The sequence below is a fragment of the Pogona vitticeps genome, chromosome 15 (genome assembly GCF_051106095.1).
Source record: "Pogona vitticeps strain Pit_001003342236 chromosome 15, PviZW2.1, whole genome shotgun sequence".
In the NCBI taxonomy this organism is placed as follows: Eukaryota; Metazoa; Chordata; class Lepidosauria; order Squamata; family Agamidae; genus Pogona; species Pogona vitticeps.
Genome location: NC_135797.1, coordinates 4,856,603 through 4,876,457, shown reverse-complemented (window position 1 = coordinate 4,876,457; position 19,855 = coordinate 4,856,603). Strand labels below are relative to the sequence as shown.

General features: G+C 45.6%; 1 protein-coding gene across 1 annotated transcript in view; it reads left to right on the top strand.

The window, feature by feature from the left end:
* LOC110080983 (palmitoyltransferase ZDHHC3) overlaps positions 1 to 19,434 on the top strand; it is a 55,950-nt gene extending 36,516 nt beyond the window's left edge. Inside the window, exon 9 of the mRNA XM_072983871.2 lies at positions 18,127 to 19,434. Coding sequence (XP_072839972.2) covers positions 18,127 to 18,392 — 266 coding nt within the window. The 3' untranslated portion in view covers positions 18,393 to 19,434. The remainder of the gene's footprint in view (positions 1 to 18,126) is intronic.
* The last annotated feature ends 421 nt before the right edge of the window (positions 19,435 to 19,855 follow it).

Below are 19,855 nucleotides of genomic sequence, written 5' to 3'. Positions count from 1 at the left end.
TTGGCAACCCATCTCAACCAGCTCGGCTGGAAAAACTCAAGACAAGACGTAGAGGAGGCTAAGGATAGCACAGGGGTTGAGGTCTTTGGCTGTGGGAGGTTGGGAGTTCGAATCCCGCCAGTGCCTCTTTGACAGGGGTTGGACCTCATGATCCACAGGGTCCCTTCTAGCTCTATATATTATATTACCGTTTTTTTCCGTGTTTAAGATGCCCCCATGTATAAGACGCCCCCCCTTTTCTAATCCAAAATTAAGAAATCTAAAAAGTGGGGCTTAGCAAGTGGAGAGGGAAAGGGATCAAAGCGCTGCAGGATCGCTTTGATCCCTGCTTTCCCCTCCACTTGTTTTTGTTCTCTCCTCAGCTTACTTCCATGTATAAGACGACCCTCAATTTTTAGTCTAAAGATCTTAGACAAAAGTATAGTCTTATACCTGGAAAAATATATATTATATTATATTAATCTCATCTCCCCATGCCACCCCATAATTGCACTGTTCTCTCAGCCTGGAATGTGATGGCTGGAGGAGAAAGCTTTGAAGATACCATGAACTCTCAGAAAGACTTACCAAGTGGGTCCTCGATCAAATCGAGCCTGAATGATCCCTGGAGGCAAAAGAAAATGTTGGCGCCGAGGCTGTCCAACGCTTGGCGTATCATGAGAAGGCAGGATTCTCTGGAAAATATGATAATTCCAGGAAAGGTGGAAGGCAGCAGGAGAAGAGGAAGACTAAATACGAGGTGGACCGGCTCCCTAAAGGAAGCCACGGAATGTAGCCTAGAAGAGCTGAGCAAGGCTGTTGAGAAGAGGATATTCTGAAAATTGCTCGATTCTAGGGCCACCATGATTCAGGAGTGACTTGACAGCACACAACAAACATCAGCAACAAAGTCAATTCCTTTTTAAAAAGTAATCAAGAAGGCATAACTAAATTAAGTTACGGTTGCAATGTAATGAAGAGTAACTTCTTTATAGTACTGCTGTGCTGCTAAGGCTCAGGGTCTAAAACTTCAGAAAGCTGATACAGGAATTGTTTCTCCTGTGTAACAATTGGAAAATGAGTCTCTTTATCTGTGTGCACAAGACAAGATAATCAGACAATGGGAATCCCTCTTACTGGGTGGCAATGACATCACAAAGGCTTGTTCTCCTCTTCGGCTTTGGTAAGCTGTGGATTTCAGCAACCCTGCTGAACCTTTCTAGTTGTGTAACTGTAACTCTTTAGTAACTGTAACTTTTTAGTTGTGATGGAGGAGAGATCGCATATGGCTGAAGGGTTGACACACGTGTCACGTTGCGGATGGGAAGAGGGTCTTTTGTATCACCGGGAAGCATTTGGGTCCTTTTTTCCAAAAAAAGGAATTAAGATAGTTACTTTTGAAGGAACAGAAAAGTAAAGAGTTATTTTTCAGAAACTACTCCAAAATAGTAATTACTTGGCAGCGGAGCTTGAAACGATCATAGTACGTAACTCGCGGCTCGGGGGATGTCTTTTTCCCCAAACTTTGCTGAGGTTTGAGTAGATCAGGAGCAAAACTGAATCATCCTCAGAATCTGTGCCTACTCCTAGTTCTGGACTTAATTTCCCCCGGACGAGTCCCACCTACTTCTTGGACATCGGGGGGAAATGGAAGTACAATTTCAACGAGGCAGAACAAGATGTAGGAAACGGGTTCGGATCACCCGCCCACCTAGGCTTTCGGATTTTCCCCTTCCTGAATCAAATATTCCATCTCCTGATCGTCTCCACCCGTTCGCACGGGACCAAGCATCAAAGCGAGGAAACTAGGTCAGATATTTTTACGGTCTTCCTTGAGTCATCCCGATGCTCTTGCTGCCTTATCGCTCTGCAAAGAGTCGGGTGTTTTCCCTCCTTTAAAAAAAAAAACCCAAAGCAGATATCTCTCTCCCTCCAGCTAAGAAACCTGTAAACCAAGGTGCAAGAATTACGTGCTATAAATATATTTGCATGTATGTCTTGCTGTAGGCAGAGTGTAGGGGATTTTAACACCTTGCCACCTGGGGTGTGGGTGGAGCGGCCTACGACTCTCCGCAGCCTGATGGGAGCTGTAGTCCAAACACATCTGGAAGTCTTGAAGTTGCTGATTTAGGCACTGTAGGGCCACAGGACTACATCTCCCAGAAAGCAATGCAGCCACTTCCTTTTTTGGTACATTCACAACAGGAAGCAAGGCCGGAGCTAGGCCGTGCAGCAATAGGGCTAGGCCCTGCTTCCAGGTGAGCGAAATTTAGGTGTTTGTTAAGTGTGGGTCTGTGGGCTCGTCGTAAACAAGGGGAATGAGATACCCCATCCTGGTGGTTGTGTGCTCTGACAAAAGCAGCTCTCTGGGTGTTCACAAATGTCTTTCCCACAACCTTTGCATTAGCGATGTCCAGTACTGGGGTGGACCCAGTACTGAACATCGTGTTCCCTCACCGATTCCCACAGCCCCATCCTGGTCCCTCGTTGCGAGAACAGCAGCAACCCACCAGCGATCTCCTGCTCCACCCCACCCTTCGAAGTTGGACTGTTTGTGAACATTCTGTGACATCACATAAGGTCAACAGACACCCTATAGCCCCCCCTTTTTAAGCCAACTCATGGATTGACTGCCATGCTGAAACATAACAAGTTAGCAGTTCCTGAGAGTTTTGTGATGCTTGTGGGGTTTTTCCCCAAATTCTTTTAGGGACAGCGGGTATGACACACACACCCGTCAGCTGATCCATTTTTTTCTGACCTATATTTGGAATGGAAGCCAGGTCTAGGAAACTGGAAGAATCATTTCCACCTTTTTCCCCCCATTGGGCGTCTGACTCTGGAGGGGAAGGATGGACGTGTCGGGGTGGGAGAGGATGATGATGATTCTAGCAGCCGTGAGACTGAAAGCTTTCTATCCCCTTGTGGATCAAGGCCTTCCTTCCGCTCGTGACCCTGCCACCATAAACACACACACTCATCTTTTTAAAAAATTCCGTATACGGGCATACAGGAAAACATGACTCAGCCAGCAGAAACCTGAGATAACCGAAGGAAATCTGAATAACAAGCTTTGTTGTTATTATGTGCTGTCGAGTCCACTCACCGCAGTCCTATGAATAAGCAATTTTCAAAATGTCTCGTCCTCAACAGCCCTGCTCTGGCTTTACCGAGCTAAATCCTGTGGCTTCCTTTAGGTTGTCTGTACATCTCATCTTTGGTCTTCCTCTTTTCCTGCTGCCTTCCACCTTTTTTTCCAGCATGATTTGTCTTTTCCAGAGAATCCTGCATTCTTGAGCCGGGCCCAAAAGGAAGACGGCTTGAACATCAACCTTTTTGACTTCAGAGATTGTTTGATCTGGGATCCACGAGTTTGTCGTTCTGACTGTCCATGGCGGCTCCTCTAGCACCACATTTCAAACGAGCTTATCCTGCAAAAAAAATTGTAGTGTGCTATCTTCCGATTTAGGCTGCCAGCCGGCCAGGCAGCTAAATCTCTTTCTAATGGACTCCATTCATTTCTGTTTCCCCAATACTCATTTGTTTTTCTCTGGCCACTGAGCATGCTCCGTCCTCATGGAGTTGTGTGTGGTTGCACTTGGCATTTACACAAACTGAGTGCAACGCCCATGTGATGGGCTAGTGACTGTCAAGGCCAAAAGGAAGGAAAGAAGCCTTCACTTTTTATATAGGAACAAAATCCACTCAGTGATAGAGCAGGAGGAAAGATCCCTACACTTTTTTTAAAAAATAGAAGCCCCTGGAGTTGGTTTCCATCTTCACTCCAACAGCCGTGGTGGAGAAACCCATTGCCCCTTGCTTTTTCTAAAAAGGCAGTGGAAAATGAGAAAAATGATCTCAAGGTGGATATCCCCCATTCCATTACCATCATCCCCCCTCTTAGCTTTTCACATTTTTCATGGGATATTTTTGAGGGCCCACTTCTGGAAATCTTAGCATTTCCCTGAGCCTGCTGATAACCTTTTTTTAAAAAAATTATAATAATCAAGAGATGATGCCGTTTCAGCTACCTAATTAATTATTGGCACTGACAGGGCACAGATTGGAAAGGGACGGAAGAATGATACACGTCGATCTTAGTTAGGTTCCCACGCGGGATGAGAAATCGCAGCCTGTACTCATGGAGGTGGGAACGGGAGTTTGGAATAAAGATTTCGGGGAAGAAGGTGTGTCCGAAGCCTCAAGGTGTTCGGGCTGCGAGTTCGGGCATTGAGCAATTCCGGCGTTCTTACAGGATGGGTGAAGTCACCTCTCTTTATATCAGCTTTAGAGCGGGAAAAGTCATACCTTATTAAAAAAGGAAATCGGCGAGGCTGTTATGGCAGGAGACATCCTCTGACAGCGGTCAAGGCGTTTCCTCTCTTTGCTCACTTGGTGATTTGCGCCAACGCCTGGAAATTGGTTTATCAGAGGTGGGCAGGAAAACGGTATACGTAAGGTTGTTTCTCATCGTATCTCAGCAAGAACTGGGGCTAAATCTCATTTCCTCCGGAGGGAGGGCCGGGGATTCGTCACCTAGCCAAAGGCCCACGGAGAAAGGGTGGGGGGAAAATGCGGCCGGAATGGTGGAAAGGCATCCGCCCCGAGTGCGAATGCTGCTACTCTCTGGGCAGAAAGAGGATTCTGGGATTTATAATCCAAAAAAACCCACAAAGAGACAGTCAATTTTTCCAACCTTCTTCCCCAGGGGCAGATTTGACGGGCCGGCTGGAGTATCCTGCATTCAAAGCGGACGCGAAAGGCCGATTTATGGACGTAACACAAAGGAGCGTGCGCTTTGCAGTAGGATGATGGTTTTGGAGTAGTCTGTTGTAGGATAGTGGTCAAGTATTGAATTTCTTTTTTTTTAATTCTTAAGTCCTAGCAGGCTTCAGCACTCAGAATTGGAAAGGATGATGGTGATGATGATTCAAAGATACCAGGCACAGTCGATCGAGATTATAAAAACATGGATTACTATTCTATAACAGATACAAGTTTTTACCTAAGGTGTATTATGGTCTGTAAGCAGCAGAATCTCTCTCTCTCTCTCTCTCTCTCTCTCTCTCTCTCTCTCTCTCTCTCTCTCTCATCTATCTATCTATCTATATTTGTGTGTATGTATACTGTATATGTGTGGATAGATAGATAGATAGATAGATAGATAGATAGATAGATAGATAGATAGATAGATAGATAGATAGATAGATAGATAGATAGATAGATAGATAGATAGATACAGTGGTGCCTCGCTTAACGAGCGCACCGTATAACGATGAAATCGCATAGCGATCCGTTTTTTCGGATCGCTAATGCGATCGCTCAACGTTTTTTTAATGGGGAAAAATTCGCTTTGCGAAGACCGGTAAGCGTTTCGCTTACCGATCTTCGCAAAACGAACCCCGACGATCAGCTGTTCGGCGGCCAAAATGGCCACCGGAAGCCAGGAAATAGCCCAAAATGGCCGCGCGCAGCGTTTTCGCGCCCTCGTTAAGCGAGGCAAGGGCGCGAAAATGGCTGCCGGCCATCCCGAAGCTTCGCTGAACGGTGAGTATTTGGCCTATTTGGAACGCATTAAATCCCTGCCCCGTTCAGCGATGCTTCAGCATAGCGAAGGTTAATCCGGAACGGATTAACCTCGCTATGCGAGGCACGACTGTAGGTAGATAGATAGATAGATAGATAGATAGATAGATAGATAGATAGATAGATAGATAGATAGATAGATAGATAGATAGATAGATAGATACATACATACATACATACATACATACATACATACATACATACATACATACATACATACACCAGTAGCAGTGCCACGGAAGCACAAACCCCTAAATCAAATCCAGAGACGTCTTGCAAATCACGGGCTGGACATATTCTTAGAAAGAGGCTCCAAATTCTGGGTTTTTTCCCCCCAGCCCATGACTCTTTATTTATCTTTTGCAACGTCTGGCTAGACCTTCCTATAGAATTTGTCTCTCCTTCTGTTTCCACCACACAGACCAAAATAATAATAATAAAAAGCAGTGCCTGTGGTGGCAGAGGGGGAAGGAGAGACTTGTAAGAAGCTAGACAAATAAATACACACCATAAATCAGACCGGGAGAGGAAAATTTAGGGTTCAGAGTGCTGGCATTGATTATTTTTAAGAGGCCGGCCTGGGTTCAAGAAATGATTCGGATTCCTAAACAGCAGCAACACACTAGTATTTCCCAATTTTCTAAATAATTGTACATTTTGTTCCACGATAAGTTAATGCGATTGCTATTTGTTGTCGCGACATGCCGTCAAGTCACCTCCAGCTTCTGGTGGCCTCTGAAATGCCCTGTCCTCAACAACCCTAAAAGCTCAACATTGTGGTTTCCTTTAGGGAGCTGATCCATCTCGTATTGGATCTTCCTCTTTTCCTGTTGCCTTCAACTTTTCCCAGCATTATGGTCTTTTCCAGTGAATCTTGCCTTCTCATGAGGGACCCAAAGGAGGACAGGCTCAGATTTGTCACCTGTCGCTTTTTAGGTAGTGTATATTGCCAGCTACAATGCTATTATATAGCCTCTTCTTAGAATATATATTGAGTCAAGCCAATGTCTAGCCCTGTGTAGTCAAAAGACATGTTCTTTCTAGAATCCAATATTGTTGAAACATTTTCAACCCGTGCAGTGTGTATGTGAAGACACGCACCTCTTTCAGACTAGCCTTTTAAATGTTTCGTGAGCATCAATGTATTGATTTTATTGGCTTGGTCAATAGGATATTGACCAGCTAGGCTAGAATATCATCCACTTTATTTTTGATTTGTTTTTAATCTTTTTGTTTGTGTTTTTTTGTTTGTTATGTTTCCACAAAACCAAAACAAAGACAATAATAGGGTGGCAACTCTAAAGGAACAGATGCATTGCATTTTGAGATTTTTGCAAATATAATTTATTTATTCAGACACACCAAGCAGAGATCTATACATGCACGAGATTTGCTCTCGGTGTTGCCTACAGAAACAGAATGTACTCTCAAAAGTGCACACTGGACAAAATCTGTGAGTCCTGAAGAAGCCAGCCCTATTTTCAGTTTTCATTTCAATGTCCTTTCTGGGGTCGCCAAAACATTAGCAGAGTGACCTAAAAACTGTGAATAAGGTTTTGTAAGCTGCTTCGAGTAATACTGCTCGGCGGGAAAAACAGGGATGAAAAGTGATGAATCAATCAACCGAGAGCGAGCCTTTAAAATGGTTTTCTATAGGGCAGGATATACATGTTTTAATATTTCTTGTTTGTTTAGTTGTTAAGTCATGTCCGACTCTTCGTGACCCCATGGACCAGAGCACGCCAGGCCCTCCTATCTTTTACTGCCTCCTGGCGTTGTGTCAAACTCATTCTGGTAGCTTCGGTGACCCTGTCCAGCCATCTCGTCCTCTGTCGTCTCGTTCTCCTCTTGCCTTCACACTTTACCAACATCAGGGTCTTTTCCAGGGCATCTTCTCTTCTCATGAAATGGCCAAAGTATTGGAGCCTCAGCTTCAGGATCTGTCCTTCCAGTGAGCATTCAGGGTTGATTTCCTTCAAAATGGACAGGTTTGTTCTCCTTGCAGTCCAGGGGACTCTCAAGAGCCTCCTCCAGCACCACCATTCAAAAGCATTAATTCTTTGGCGGTCAGCCTTCTTTATGGTCCAGCTCTCATTTCTATACATCGCTACTGGAAAAACCATAGCTTTGACTATGCGGACCTTTGTCGGCAAGGTGATGTCTCTGCTTTTTAAGATGCTGTCTAAGTTTGTCATCGCGTTCCTCCCAAGAAGCAGGCGTCTTTTAATTTCGTGGCTGCTGTCACCATCTGCATGGAGCCGAAGAAGGTATATTTATTTGCTTTCACGTATATGTCTTGATATACGTGAAAGCAAATAAGAAGGTGAGCTATGTGGGAGCGGCTCAAGGGCTGAAAGGTCCTACACGTCTCCCATTCCTGGCAGTAAACATTCAATTATCAGTGAATCCAATCACTAAAAATTTGCTACCCTGGCATGACCCTCCCACCTGAGACGGCACCTTCACTCTGCCCAACGGCAGAGCTGGCTCCCGGTTCTTCCACCAGCACTGCCTGGATGTAGAACCGCATGGAGGGAAAAGAGGAGGAGAAAACAGGCCTGTGTCTTTAGGAGATGTCGCTCCATCCTCGGGCCGAGGATGTGATAAACAAGCCTCTGACATCTCCGGAGGAAAACAAAGGAGGGCGAGGAGAACAACAGAAGGGCTCTAATGACTGTCCCGGGGGGTTGCTACTGAGCCCGCCCTGCAAGGGGGAAAGGCTCCCGAACAAAGGGTCCCTCTCTAGTTTGCTGGCGTCAGCGGTGCTGGCGTTGGCTCGGCCTGTAAGAAGCCCGGTTGAAGATTTCCGCCATGTCCCCACCCGGCAAAGATCACGACATGCTTTGGACCGTTGCTAAGACAGAACGGAGCGGGTAGGCCTTGTCCCGGATTTTAGTCCGAACTCTTTCTTTGCCGTAGCTGGAGATGCGAGGGATTGAACATGGGAACTTCAGGAGACAATGTAATGGAGCGCTCTCAGAGGTTTAGGCCTCTGGCTGCAGAGCCGGAGGTTGGGGGTTCGAATCCCCGCCGTGCCTTCTTGACAGGGGCTGGACTGGATGATCTAAAGGGTCCCTTCCAGCTCTGCTGTTCCAAGATTATTATTATCCTCATCATTGGTGTAGTGGAATCAGGGCTCACGGGGTGAACATCCTGTGCCGCCCCCAACAGCAGTGGCTGCCAACCTTGGGTCCCCAGATGTTCTTGGCATAAAACTCCCAGAAGCCTTTTCACCACTAGCAGTGCTGGCCAGGATTTCTGGGAGTTGCAGTCCAAGAACATCTGGAGACCCAAGGATTCCCTGGATTCGCTGAGTTTAGCTGTACAGTAATCCTCACAGTTGCTGGGAGAGAAACAGGTTTTGCCAGGAATGCCATCTCCCTGCAAACAATTCCCTTTACACTATACAATATTTGAGAGCGGTTTGAGGGCGAATGGGCAATTAAGAGCCATTGGAGTTACAAAAGACCTGCTCATAGTTGCTTTGGGCTGGTCGACCTGCCTACTTGCATTTAATTCTCCTTGGAGTGAGGGGTGGGTTGTGGGGAGCATTGTGATGAGCATCTGTATTTCCAAAGTTACCCGTACCATATTGCAAAGCATGCGCTGGCCCGCTCTGCAGGGCTGCTAGGTTGGCAGCTTCACGTTCCCTGAGCTCAGGTTAGGCTCTTACAATGCCATGGAAGCAGAAAATACAAGGATCCGGGAAGAGGTGTTTCTTTTTAACCCATGCGGTCGGTTGTGGATGCTTCCGGGCCTTGTGGCTCAAGAAGGCTCATGAGTTCTGGGGCTGGTCCCCCATCTTCTGCTTTGCTCCAAATTACTCAATATGATTCAGTCAATCTGAAAAACATATATCCACAGAGCTCTTGAAAATTGTTGGGTGTCTCAACAAACTACTTCGTAACCTGTATAGTAACGTTGTGTTCATTCATTTTCATATCAAAGCGTGTATGTAAATTATACAGTGGTGCCTCGCTAGACAGGTTTTTTTGCTAGACATTGACTTTTTGCAATCGCTATAGTGATTCGCAAAACAGTGATTCCTATGGGGGAATTTCGCTGGACAATGTTTGGTCCCTGCTTTGCAAACCGATTTTCGCTAGAGAACGATTTTGACAGCTCCCTCCGCGCTTGCAAAACAGGTGTTTTTGGGACATAAGCTTTGCAAAACAGCGATTTAAACAGCTGATCGGCGGTTCGCAAAGCGGCTTTCCTATGGCCGATTTTCGCTAGACAACGACGATTCTTCCCCATTGGAACGCATAAAAAACAGGTTTCAATGCATTCCAATGGGGAAATGCTTTTCGCTAGACGATGATTTCGCTAAACAGCAATTTCAGTGGAACAGATTATCATCGTCTAGCGAGGCACCACTGTATTTTTATATTGGCTGTCTCGCTTCCCTAATGCTGTTGATGTGGCTTTTCTCCCTCCCTCCCTTCCTTTCAACTGAGCAAAGCTCTGTAAAGTTGAATGCTCCGTTTTTAGCCAAGATTTTGGACATGATTCTGCACCTGGATTGTGTTCCGAAGCCACGGTTTCTGTGCTGTAGTTTTGTTTGCTGTTGAGGTCATTTGACCCCCCGAGCAGTGTGTCATCTGTCTGTGCCAACAGGAAAAAATTTAAAAGGCACGGGGAAAAAAGTTTTAAAAAGAGCCAGGAGGAACATTTTCTGCTCACGCATCGGAAAGATCTCAGACCGGTTTTGAACATTTCTGCTGGCCACAATGTGGTCCACTTTGAAAACTTACTCATAGCTATATATATAGCTATACCCCATGCGTTGATACATCCTGTGTATTAGTTAGTCTTTAAAGTGCCACATTTTTAAAATCCTTTTTGTTTTGTTTTGTTTTAGTTTGGTATTCTTTCTTTGTCTGATATACTCAGAGCAAGATTTCAGAATTATAAAAGAGAAACCCAAGTCTCGAGATGTATCATATGTATAGGTAGATAGACACTTTTTAAAATGGCCTAACCAATTTCAAAAGTAGTCCCGGATGTCTAAAAGATATGTCACTTTATTACAATATAAAAGCCGCCCATCTAGTTTGTAAATTGTAACTTGTTGTTAAATCGCCTCTAATTTATGGGGGTGATGCTATGAATGAGCAAGCTTCAGATTATCTTGTCTTCAGCAGCCCTGGTTGGAAAGGCTTAGAATGGAAAAAGGAACCCTTTTAGGTCACCCTAGGTAAGAGGATTCTCGGGAAAAGGCCATCATGCTGGAAAAGGGGGAAGGCAGCAGGAAAAGAGGAGGACCCCGAATACGAGATGGATCAACTCAATAACAGAAGCCACAGGCTTTTGAGTTTGCAAGAGCTGAGCAGGGCGGTTGAAGAGAGGGCATTTTGGAGATGGTTCGTTCATAGAGTCGTCATGAGTCCAACATGAGTTGATGGCAGACAACAACACAACAGGGAAAATTCAACAGGTGAAGCCAAGGAGCTGGAGGTATGTGTGTATTCGGATTCCCCATTTTTGATCAAACGGTATTAAAATAAGTATTGCCCAGGGATGTTTTGTGTAAAGTATTTCTTCCACGATATCTAGCGGGTGGCTGTCCTATCCATATAAAGTGCCACCTCTAAGTGGAGAAATACAGGAAACGGAACACCATCCACAGAGAATTCACACCGGCCACAAGTTTGGTCACCGCCTGCTGCTGGCTGCAAAACGGGACTGCGTGTGAAGTATCCGTTCTGTTCCCAAATGTGCGAAGAAGCCTGCGGGGAAAACAGCCTGGCTTCACCCCAGTATTCGGCACCGGACGTGACGAGGGGAACAGACCCTTCTCGTGGTTAAGGATCCTTAGGCAACCCAGCAGAGGTGGTGTGGAAATCTTCCCCAGAGGACATCATGCCGGGTTTACCAACGTGGGTTTGCCGGTGGGGTGATTTTGCAGGTGGCCAATGTGGCCTGCACCAAGCCCGAGGATTCGAGGAGTCAAAGGGGCACCCCCCAGATGGCCAATGCAAAGATTTAAGAACGGCTTTGGCCCCGTGTTTTCTGCCCCAGTCTCAAGGCTGTTTGTCTTCTTCTCTGTCTTCTTCTCTGTCCTTTCAGGATAAATTAGGGTCTCAACGCTGGTGGCAGGCAGGGACGGATCCCGACCGCAGTGAACCTTCCTCTCTTTGTTATCCCCTTTTCGCCCTCTCTGAGACCCACTGAATCATAGAACGATGGAGCCGGAAGGGGCCTCGAAGGCCATCTAGTCCAACCCCCTGCTCAAGGCAGGAATCCAAGTCAAAACAGATCTGACCCAGGGTTGTCCCATTTTGTCTTGAATGCCTCCGGTGCTGGAGCGCTCACCTCCCCCCCGAGGTCATGGCTTCCGTTGCCGTACTGCTCTAACAGTTAAGAAGTTTTCCCTTGTCTTCAGCCTGCATCTGGCTTCCTGTTTCTGGAGCCCAACATGACTGTGTCCTGCACTGTGGGATGATGGAGAACAGATCCTGCCCCTTCCTCTGTAGGACTCCCTTTCAAATATTTGAAAAGTGCTCTCCTGCCTCCCCTCGGTCTTATTTTCTCCAGTCTAAACCAGCCCAGTTCTTTCCATCTTTCCTCCTCCTAGGGCTTGGTTTCCAGTCCCCGGATCATCCTCGTGGCCCTCCTCTGAACTGGGTCCAGTTTGTCTGCCCCTTCTCCTTCTGCAGGATGATTGCAGGGATCTGTCAGGGGAGGGCTCCCTCCGCAGATCTGTTTTGCTGGCTTATAAGACCTGCCGGCCAGAAAAGAGAGGGGAGGAAGAGCTGATAAGCTGCGTTACACCAGACCCAAACCTTCCATCTCGCGGCTGTGATATGCATACCAAATTCAGCCAAATGGAGGGTAGCCTTAAATAAGTTTTTTTAGGCTTGGGTGGTGGACCACATGCATCCTGAGTCTTTACTTCGAGTTATCCATGTGCGTTTCGTACAAATCCTGTGTTTTTTGCACTTTGAAACCCTACAGAACTTTTACAAAACATTGACCGTCATGTTGGATTCAGGGGGTATTAACTCGGAATCCCCATCTGATCGGCCCATGACGTATTTGACAGTGGCCCTTAAAAAAAACACTCAATTTTTGGACTTACATAGTGTTCTAAGAACGCTACAGAACGTTGGCATAATTTTTGTAAAGAGACCAAATTTGGACGTTCATCATTAACACAGCCGCTTCTTTGCCTTTTCTGGAGCGGGATTCTGGCACAGCACAAAATCTCCAGGACAAAGCCATAATGAGAGTCAGACAACTAGGTCTTTACCGCGGGGAGCCAGATGTAGAAGCCACCAAATCTAGAGGTGAACTGACTGGCGAGCATTAAGAAAATCAGAGTTTTATGCAACCTCGCATGCTGCCTTTAGTAAGTTGGGCTGGGCGGAGCTTTCTGGGTTAGGGGGGGACTGTCAATCTATCCAGCACTAACCAATCATTCCTTCCCTGTCTCTGAATTCTGAAGAGCCCCGCCTCTCTGCTCTGTACCTTTCCCTCTCTATTTTATCTGTCAGAAGCGGCGAATTTGTTGGTTGCTGAAAGCAGTCAAGCTGATCCGAAGGCGCTGATTTTCGTGGGGATCCTTCTTTACCTTTCAGAGCTGAGTTTCTTGCCTTAGGACCCTGCAGGCCAATTCACCCTCGGGCAGCAAAGATAAGCCAAAATTCCAGTGGTACCGTTTTCTAATCTCGCTCCAGGCACAGCCCCGGCTGAAATTCACCATCTCCCCCGCGAAGTCCTGAATCAATTAGCCTGCGGGAGACTTTCAGAAATGATGACCTTGCTTAAATAAGGGCAGGCATTAATTTTTTCTGTCTCTTCCTATACCACCACCCCCTCTTCCCTCCCGCCAGACCTCCTGCTTCGTAATCCATGTGATGTCTGTATTTCCACACAGAATGGAGGAATTGGACTTTATTTCCATTTCAAAAGGCCAAAAAATTAAAAAAAAATCATGAAAAGAACACCTCTAGTTTGCTCAGTTTAAGTTGCAAGAATCAGCTCACACAAAAACACTCAGCCTCCGGGGAATTTAAACCGGCTCGAAAGTAAGGCGCAGCTTCAAAAGGCCATCTTTTCACACCCTATGTCTCCAAGCTGAAGAAGAATCAAACAAAAGCAGCCCCCAGGCATCTAAAGCTTACCACCATCATGAGGGCAAGAAACTTGATCTTTTAGAATTAAAGACAGCAAGAGAGGCAAATTCTTTAGAAACTGTATTCTGGAGCCCAATCAGTGGTATTTTCGCTTATATCCCCACGATCTACAATACTATGCTATACAGAATGAGGATGACCTGGTGTCTAAAGGATAGTGGGGATGATGGTTTTTTACATATTTTCCATATCTTTTTGGGATCTTTTCTTCATAGCAAATGTACCATTTTGACTGATTTGCAGGGCAAGTTTATTCAAACCCATCTAACTATATGTGTTGCAACCGAGCTCTTGAATTTTTCAAAACACTAAAAAAGATAAAGCTTTTTCTAAGGAGAAACGTATTTTCCCTCCTGTACCTTTTCAGGAAGTAGATTTTTGCCGAATAATACTAGAGGCCCTTTTCGTTTAAGGCCATGCACAAAAGGGTTTACACCCAAGGAAATGTGGATGAGGAGGACCAGTTTAAAGGTGCATTTGTTCGGGAAGGAACCTACAGAGCAGATTAGCTTTAAGTCTCCCTCAGTAGACCACTCCTTATTTGTTAGTTTACTTCAGCTGGCACTTATTGTCTCAGTTGTTCACTCAGAGACTGTAGGAATGAGAAAATAAAATAAAAGACAGGGCAATTAAAAATAATAAATTAATAAATAAAACACATAGCAGATAGAACATGTCACTCGAATAACTTCGGACAGACTCTGTAACGAACCCAGACAGACCCCCAGCTGGAAAAAAAAGGCAGAAAAAAATAATCTAAGGTAGAGAGGTAACTATTGGCTGTGACTGGATTGATTGACAGTAGCCGAGGAATTATGGGTTACGTAGTCCACGGAAGTGGCATCTGCAAGCTCGGATCAGAACATACACACCCACCAAATGACTTCGTTTTTTTCAAAGTCCACCAAAAAGCCTCTGAAGTGGCAGGAGGTACCCAAGGTAACCGGCTGAAGATCAACAAGGCTTTTTATTTTAAACCGGGGTGGCGGGCTTTCAAGGCCTTGACAGATTACAACTCCCATCATGCTCCTCTGATGCTCCCCTATCCTGGTGAGGACTGGTGTGTTGGTGGTGTAGTCTCGAAGGACTTCCAAATCATCCTCTTAGAACGGCAGAGCTGGAACGGACCGCATCGATCATCGAGTCCAGGCCCTGTGGGGGAATCGAATTCGCCACCCCTGGCTCCGCAGCCGAGGTCTTTCTGGTAAAGGCTGCTTTTCTGTGCCAAGGGACACTTTGCCCTCACAGAGGGGTGCCCAACCTGTCATAAAACAAAAACTTGGCCCTTCTTAACTACCCGGGACGGGAGGCAAAGTGGCAAGAAATAATAAAGAAAGAAACGAGCAATATTGTCTGTGTTTGGCCCATTGTCTGCTCACCTTTTGCTCTCTGAAAAGCTTTTTTTTTCTCTTGGCAAGGCCAGAAAAGGCATAGAAGCTTTTTGCCTCCTCCTTCTGAGCACAGCCGCTTAACTGTTTCTCCATCTGCCTTGTTAGAAAAGAACCCTTTCCAGCACTTAAAAAAAGCCTAAATGTGCGTTTGATGAGAAGGGTAGGCAATGCGGTTAATGGTTAGAGCCCTGGATAATGAACTGGAAAGATCTGAGTTCACCTTTCCGCTCAACTATACAGCTCACCTTTCAACTAGAGCTTGGAAGTAGCTAGTTACAAATAACTAGTTACTTGTAATTCACTCCTTTCCCAATTTGTAACTACATTACATTATGCCTCTTCAGCTTAATGAAGGATAACTTCACTCCTTTTGTGCTGCAATTTTAACTGTTTAGTTCCTGTTAGAATTATAAGTAGGTGCCCTGTGGAAAGGGAAGGAAGGTCCATGTCTTAATATAGACGTACACGGCGCCTCATGGGGCTTTCGTGAGTCATCCTTCCAACCTGCAATTCTGCCTCTGGACACGGTCCTGAAATGATAAACAACTGCCTTTTTTAATAGTAACTTCGCAAAATATTTTGTGCCTACCTCACAGGGCTGGTGTAAGTTTAAAAGGGACGGTAAGAATTACACCCCTTATTGTGCCCTTGTCTTGCTGATACGAAGCTAAAGAACAGGTCACTGATAGGGGTTGAATATTCAGATTTCTTGGACTACAAATCACACAATTGCTCTTTCTGCTTGTTTTAGAGACACCTGGACAGACAACCTAAATGTGGCTCGCCTTGGGGAAAAAAGGGTTTGAAGCTTAGCTAGGCCTCGCTCGGCCTAAGCTTCCTGTTCAGACAGAAAACTCCCAGCCAGCACTGGGGCAGGAACAGGAAGCTTGGGTGGACCTAGGCCTAGTCACTGGAATTAGACATGGTCTAGAGGGGCGGGGTAAAAATCAAATAAATAAATAAATAAATAAAATAAATTAAAGGTCACATTTATTTATTTATTTTATTTTATTAATTTATATGCCGCCCACTCTGCCCAGAGGTCTCTGGGCGGCTTACAATAATTAAAATTCAATACAATAAAAATAAAATGATTAAATACAATTAAAATACAATTAAAATTGCCATCATCAGGACCCACAGTTGATGTTATTTCAATTAAAAGCCTTCTGGAACAGGAAGGTTTTGACCTGGCGCCGAAATGTCATCAACGTCGGCGCATGCTCTATACATGGAGTCAGATCACACATTAAGGCTAATGCAGATTTCTCTCTCCTGTAACATGATCCCTTCCAGCTCACAGATCTTTCAGTGCTACCTGCCCGAGACATCAGACACGCAAACAAATCTGGGCTATCTTATAGATGATCCATTGTAAAACAAAAACTAATCTCACAAGGCAGATAGAGACAAGCTTGTGTTTGCATATTCAGACAGTGTTCTCCTCTCAAAGGAGCACTGTTTCTAGACACGGAATCAGCATCTATCTGCCGAAACCCCCAGTTAATACCCATGACATCACTTCGTTCAGAGGATGAGATAGGAGCCTTGCTCACATCTTTGGGGTCAACTTGGCTAAGTGGGAGGGCTACCCCCCCCCCAAGTTTAGCTTGACAGTGAAATTGCTCACACCCTGGAGGCTCACCGACGGGGCACTCTGTGCATTCTCAGAGACGCGGTGGTTTTGCATTTTCAGGGCAGTTCGGCATTTATAGGCAACGGAAAGAAATCCAGACGCACCTATCCACCCCGCGGCACTTTTCTTTTGCTGGTGGAACAGTTGTGCGAAATCCGATTGGCAGGCGTACAAGTCAGGGGAGACCCCTTACAGCCCCCACAGGCTGGAAACGACAATGATTTGTGGCTTAATTTGGAAGGGGCCATCTGGAGGGGGTTAGAGACAAGATTCCTGACATGACTCGGGATGGCTGGCTTGTGAGAAACATCTGGAACTTCAGTGTGGATTTTTTAAAAAGCCCAAAAGCCACGAGCTTTCATGGGAGACAAAGCCAGCCTCTGTTATGAGCTTTAAATAAAATCAAACCAAACAAAGGAAACCCAGTTTTTCTGCCTCTGTACGAGAGATTCTCGAATCCATGCTGTAAGAGGAATATATGAAACAAATCCTTGTCTCAAAAACTTGGATAGGACTTTTTTTGTTTGAACTACGGGTCCCAGAATCCCCAGACCAACAAAGCCAGTAGGCCTAGTAGCCGGAAGAGGCTCAGGACTGTAGCCCAAAAAACTGAATTTGCCAAGGTCTGTCTTGGATCCTGTGACTTGAGCCAGTTGTGGATAATGATAATGATGATTCTGCAACCTGAATGTACAGTATGTATGCAAGTCTCGGATTCTGCAAGTGGAAGGTACGCAGTTTCCAGATTCTGCAACTTGAATGTATTATGAACATTCTGGGTTCTGCAAGAGAAATCGGTTGCACAGAATCTAAATAGAGGATGCAAATTCATCACACCCTGCATATATTTTCTCAGCTTAAATTATGTACAGCTCTGCTGAGTCTTTCTTTTGAAGTTTTGAAGAGAGTTCTACCACTTTTCAGTGGAGGGGGAAAAATTCTCCTTCCTTCCTTCCTTCCTTCCTTCCTTCCTTCCTTCCTTCCTTCCTTCCTTCCTTCTCTCTCTCTCTCTTTCTTTCTGTGGGTCCTTGGCCAAACCCCAACCGTAGGCATGGACATCAATGGAGTTACTTTCAGAAAGCAAATGCCTGCAAGTTACAAAAATAAGAAATAGATCCGATTGACCAGTTACGCTCTGAGGGACTACCACTCCCAAAATCCACAGTGGCTCGGCGGGAGGAATATGGGAGTGATCGCCTGCATGTAGGTGTGTTTTCAAAAAAAGGCAGTTTAAAGCTTCGCTGTTCTCTAGGAGTTGGCGCCGCTCACGCAACTCGCTGATAACACACTCCTTTTTTTTGTTTTTAATTGTTTTTAATTTTAATTTAACAATGCTCCGTTGATCTCTCTCTCTCTCTCTCTCTCTCTCTCTCTCTCTCTCTCTCTGTTTTGGCAGCCGAAGAGATGGGCAGATTCTTGGGTGCAGGCCAGCCGGGGCCTGCGTGTCCCGGCGCGGCCGTGACGTCTCCGGAGGAATATACAGCCCAGCTCAGAACTCTGGATTCGGAGATTCTCGGAAGGCGACTGCAAGGAAAGGCTTCTCTGCTTGGATCCAAGCCCCCGGGAAGAGAACAAAAGGGGAATGGGGTGGAAAAAAACCTCGCACTGCAACATGGGCTAGTCCCTACCCGCCCTCTTTTCCCACTTCCTTCTGATCCGTGAGCCTCGGCAGCTGGTGGAGAAAAGTCCTTGGCAAAAAGCTGGCCAAATAAATAACAGAATTGTAGGATGATTCGACATTCTCTTTTCTGGCCACTCCATGGAAGCGAAGATGGTCGCCCTTTTCTGCGTGCTTCCTCCTATCGGTCCCATAAAACCCTCTGCTGTGGTTGAATGCCTTCCAAGTTCCCACCACTAAAGGCCACCCCATTCCTTAGGGCAGCGCTGTTCAAACGGTATCATGCGGCTACAACTGGCGAGGTGCGATGGCTGTTTGTGTTAGGTGCTGTCAGGTCGCCTCCGACTGATAGCGATGCCATGAATGATCCCTCTCCAAAATGTCCTACCCCCAACAGTCCGGCTCAGCTCTTGCAAACTCAACCCTGTGGCTTCTTTAAGTGAGTCTGTCCATCTCGTATTGGGTCTTCCTCTTTTCCTGCTGCCTTCCACTTTTCCCAGCCTGATGGTCTTTTCCGGAGAATCCGGCCTTCTCATGAGGTGCCCAGGGTAGACCCACAAGTTGGTTTGACAATCTTAGAAATATCTTAGAGCTGGAAGGGACCTCGTCGTCAAATCTAGCCGCTGTCAAAGAGGCTCGCCAGAGTCTCGAACTCCCATCCGCTCGTTCTGGAGCCAGAGACCTAAACCACTATCCTCTGGTTAAGATCTCAAGTTAAGATCTTACTTTGAGGCCCTCCTCTTTGTGTTCCCCATTCGTCAGTGGATGATGGTGCATGTAATCCCACACATCTGGAGAGTGCTGGTTTGTAGACAGCTGTGTCACATGTAGAAGCCAGAATTAAGCTGACTTGATTAAGGAAATAGTGATTGTTATCCAATTCGCCTGATCCGTTTTGGCTTGTTTTTTAAGATTTTCGTGTTATTCTTGGGTTTCTTTCCCTTAAATGATTTGTTTACTTTAAGAGTTTAAATAATGTTTTTCACGTGATTGGATTTCATAGCACTGTAGCAAACACTAATCAAAGCGTGAGCAAAGCAAATCAAAAATTAATTTCTGACAGATTAAAAGGCTGGAATAAATAAAGAGAAAGCGTTTTCCCAACAGGCGCCCACAAAAAGAAAAAAGTGTCAAGTTGGCAGCACCCGGCTTGGGTAAAAGCAGCTTACAGTTGAAATAGCATCAAACAATTGAAATAAAAGCTAGAATATTATTCTGTTTCAAATTTTTAAAAAATTAATGACTTTTTTCCGGGGGGGGGAATGAACCCCTTTTCCGTCTGGCGCCAACTAAGGCTCTGAAGTCGGCGCCCTGTTTTTCTCTTTTACCAAGCCGCTTATAAATAGAATAAAGCACCCAATAAACTTTTTTGCATAAGCAACGCAGGAGAACAAAATGAACCGCCCAAAACCATAAAACCGATGGCAAAAGTTGCATCCCCAATTAACCGCACAAAGAAGACGCTCAGGGTGGTAAAGACAGACCCGTTGCTTCCAAATCTGAGCTT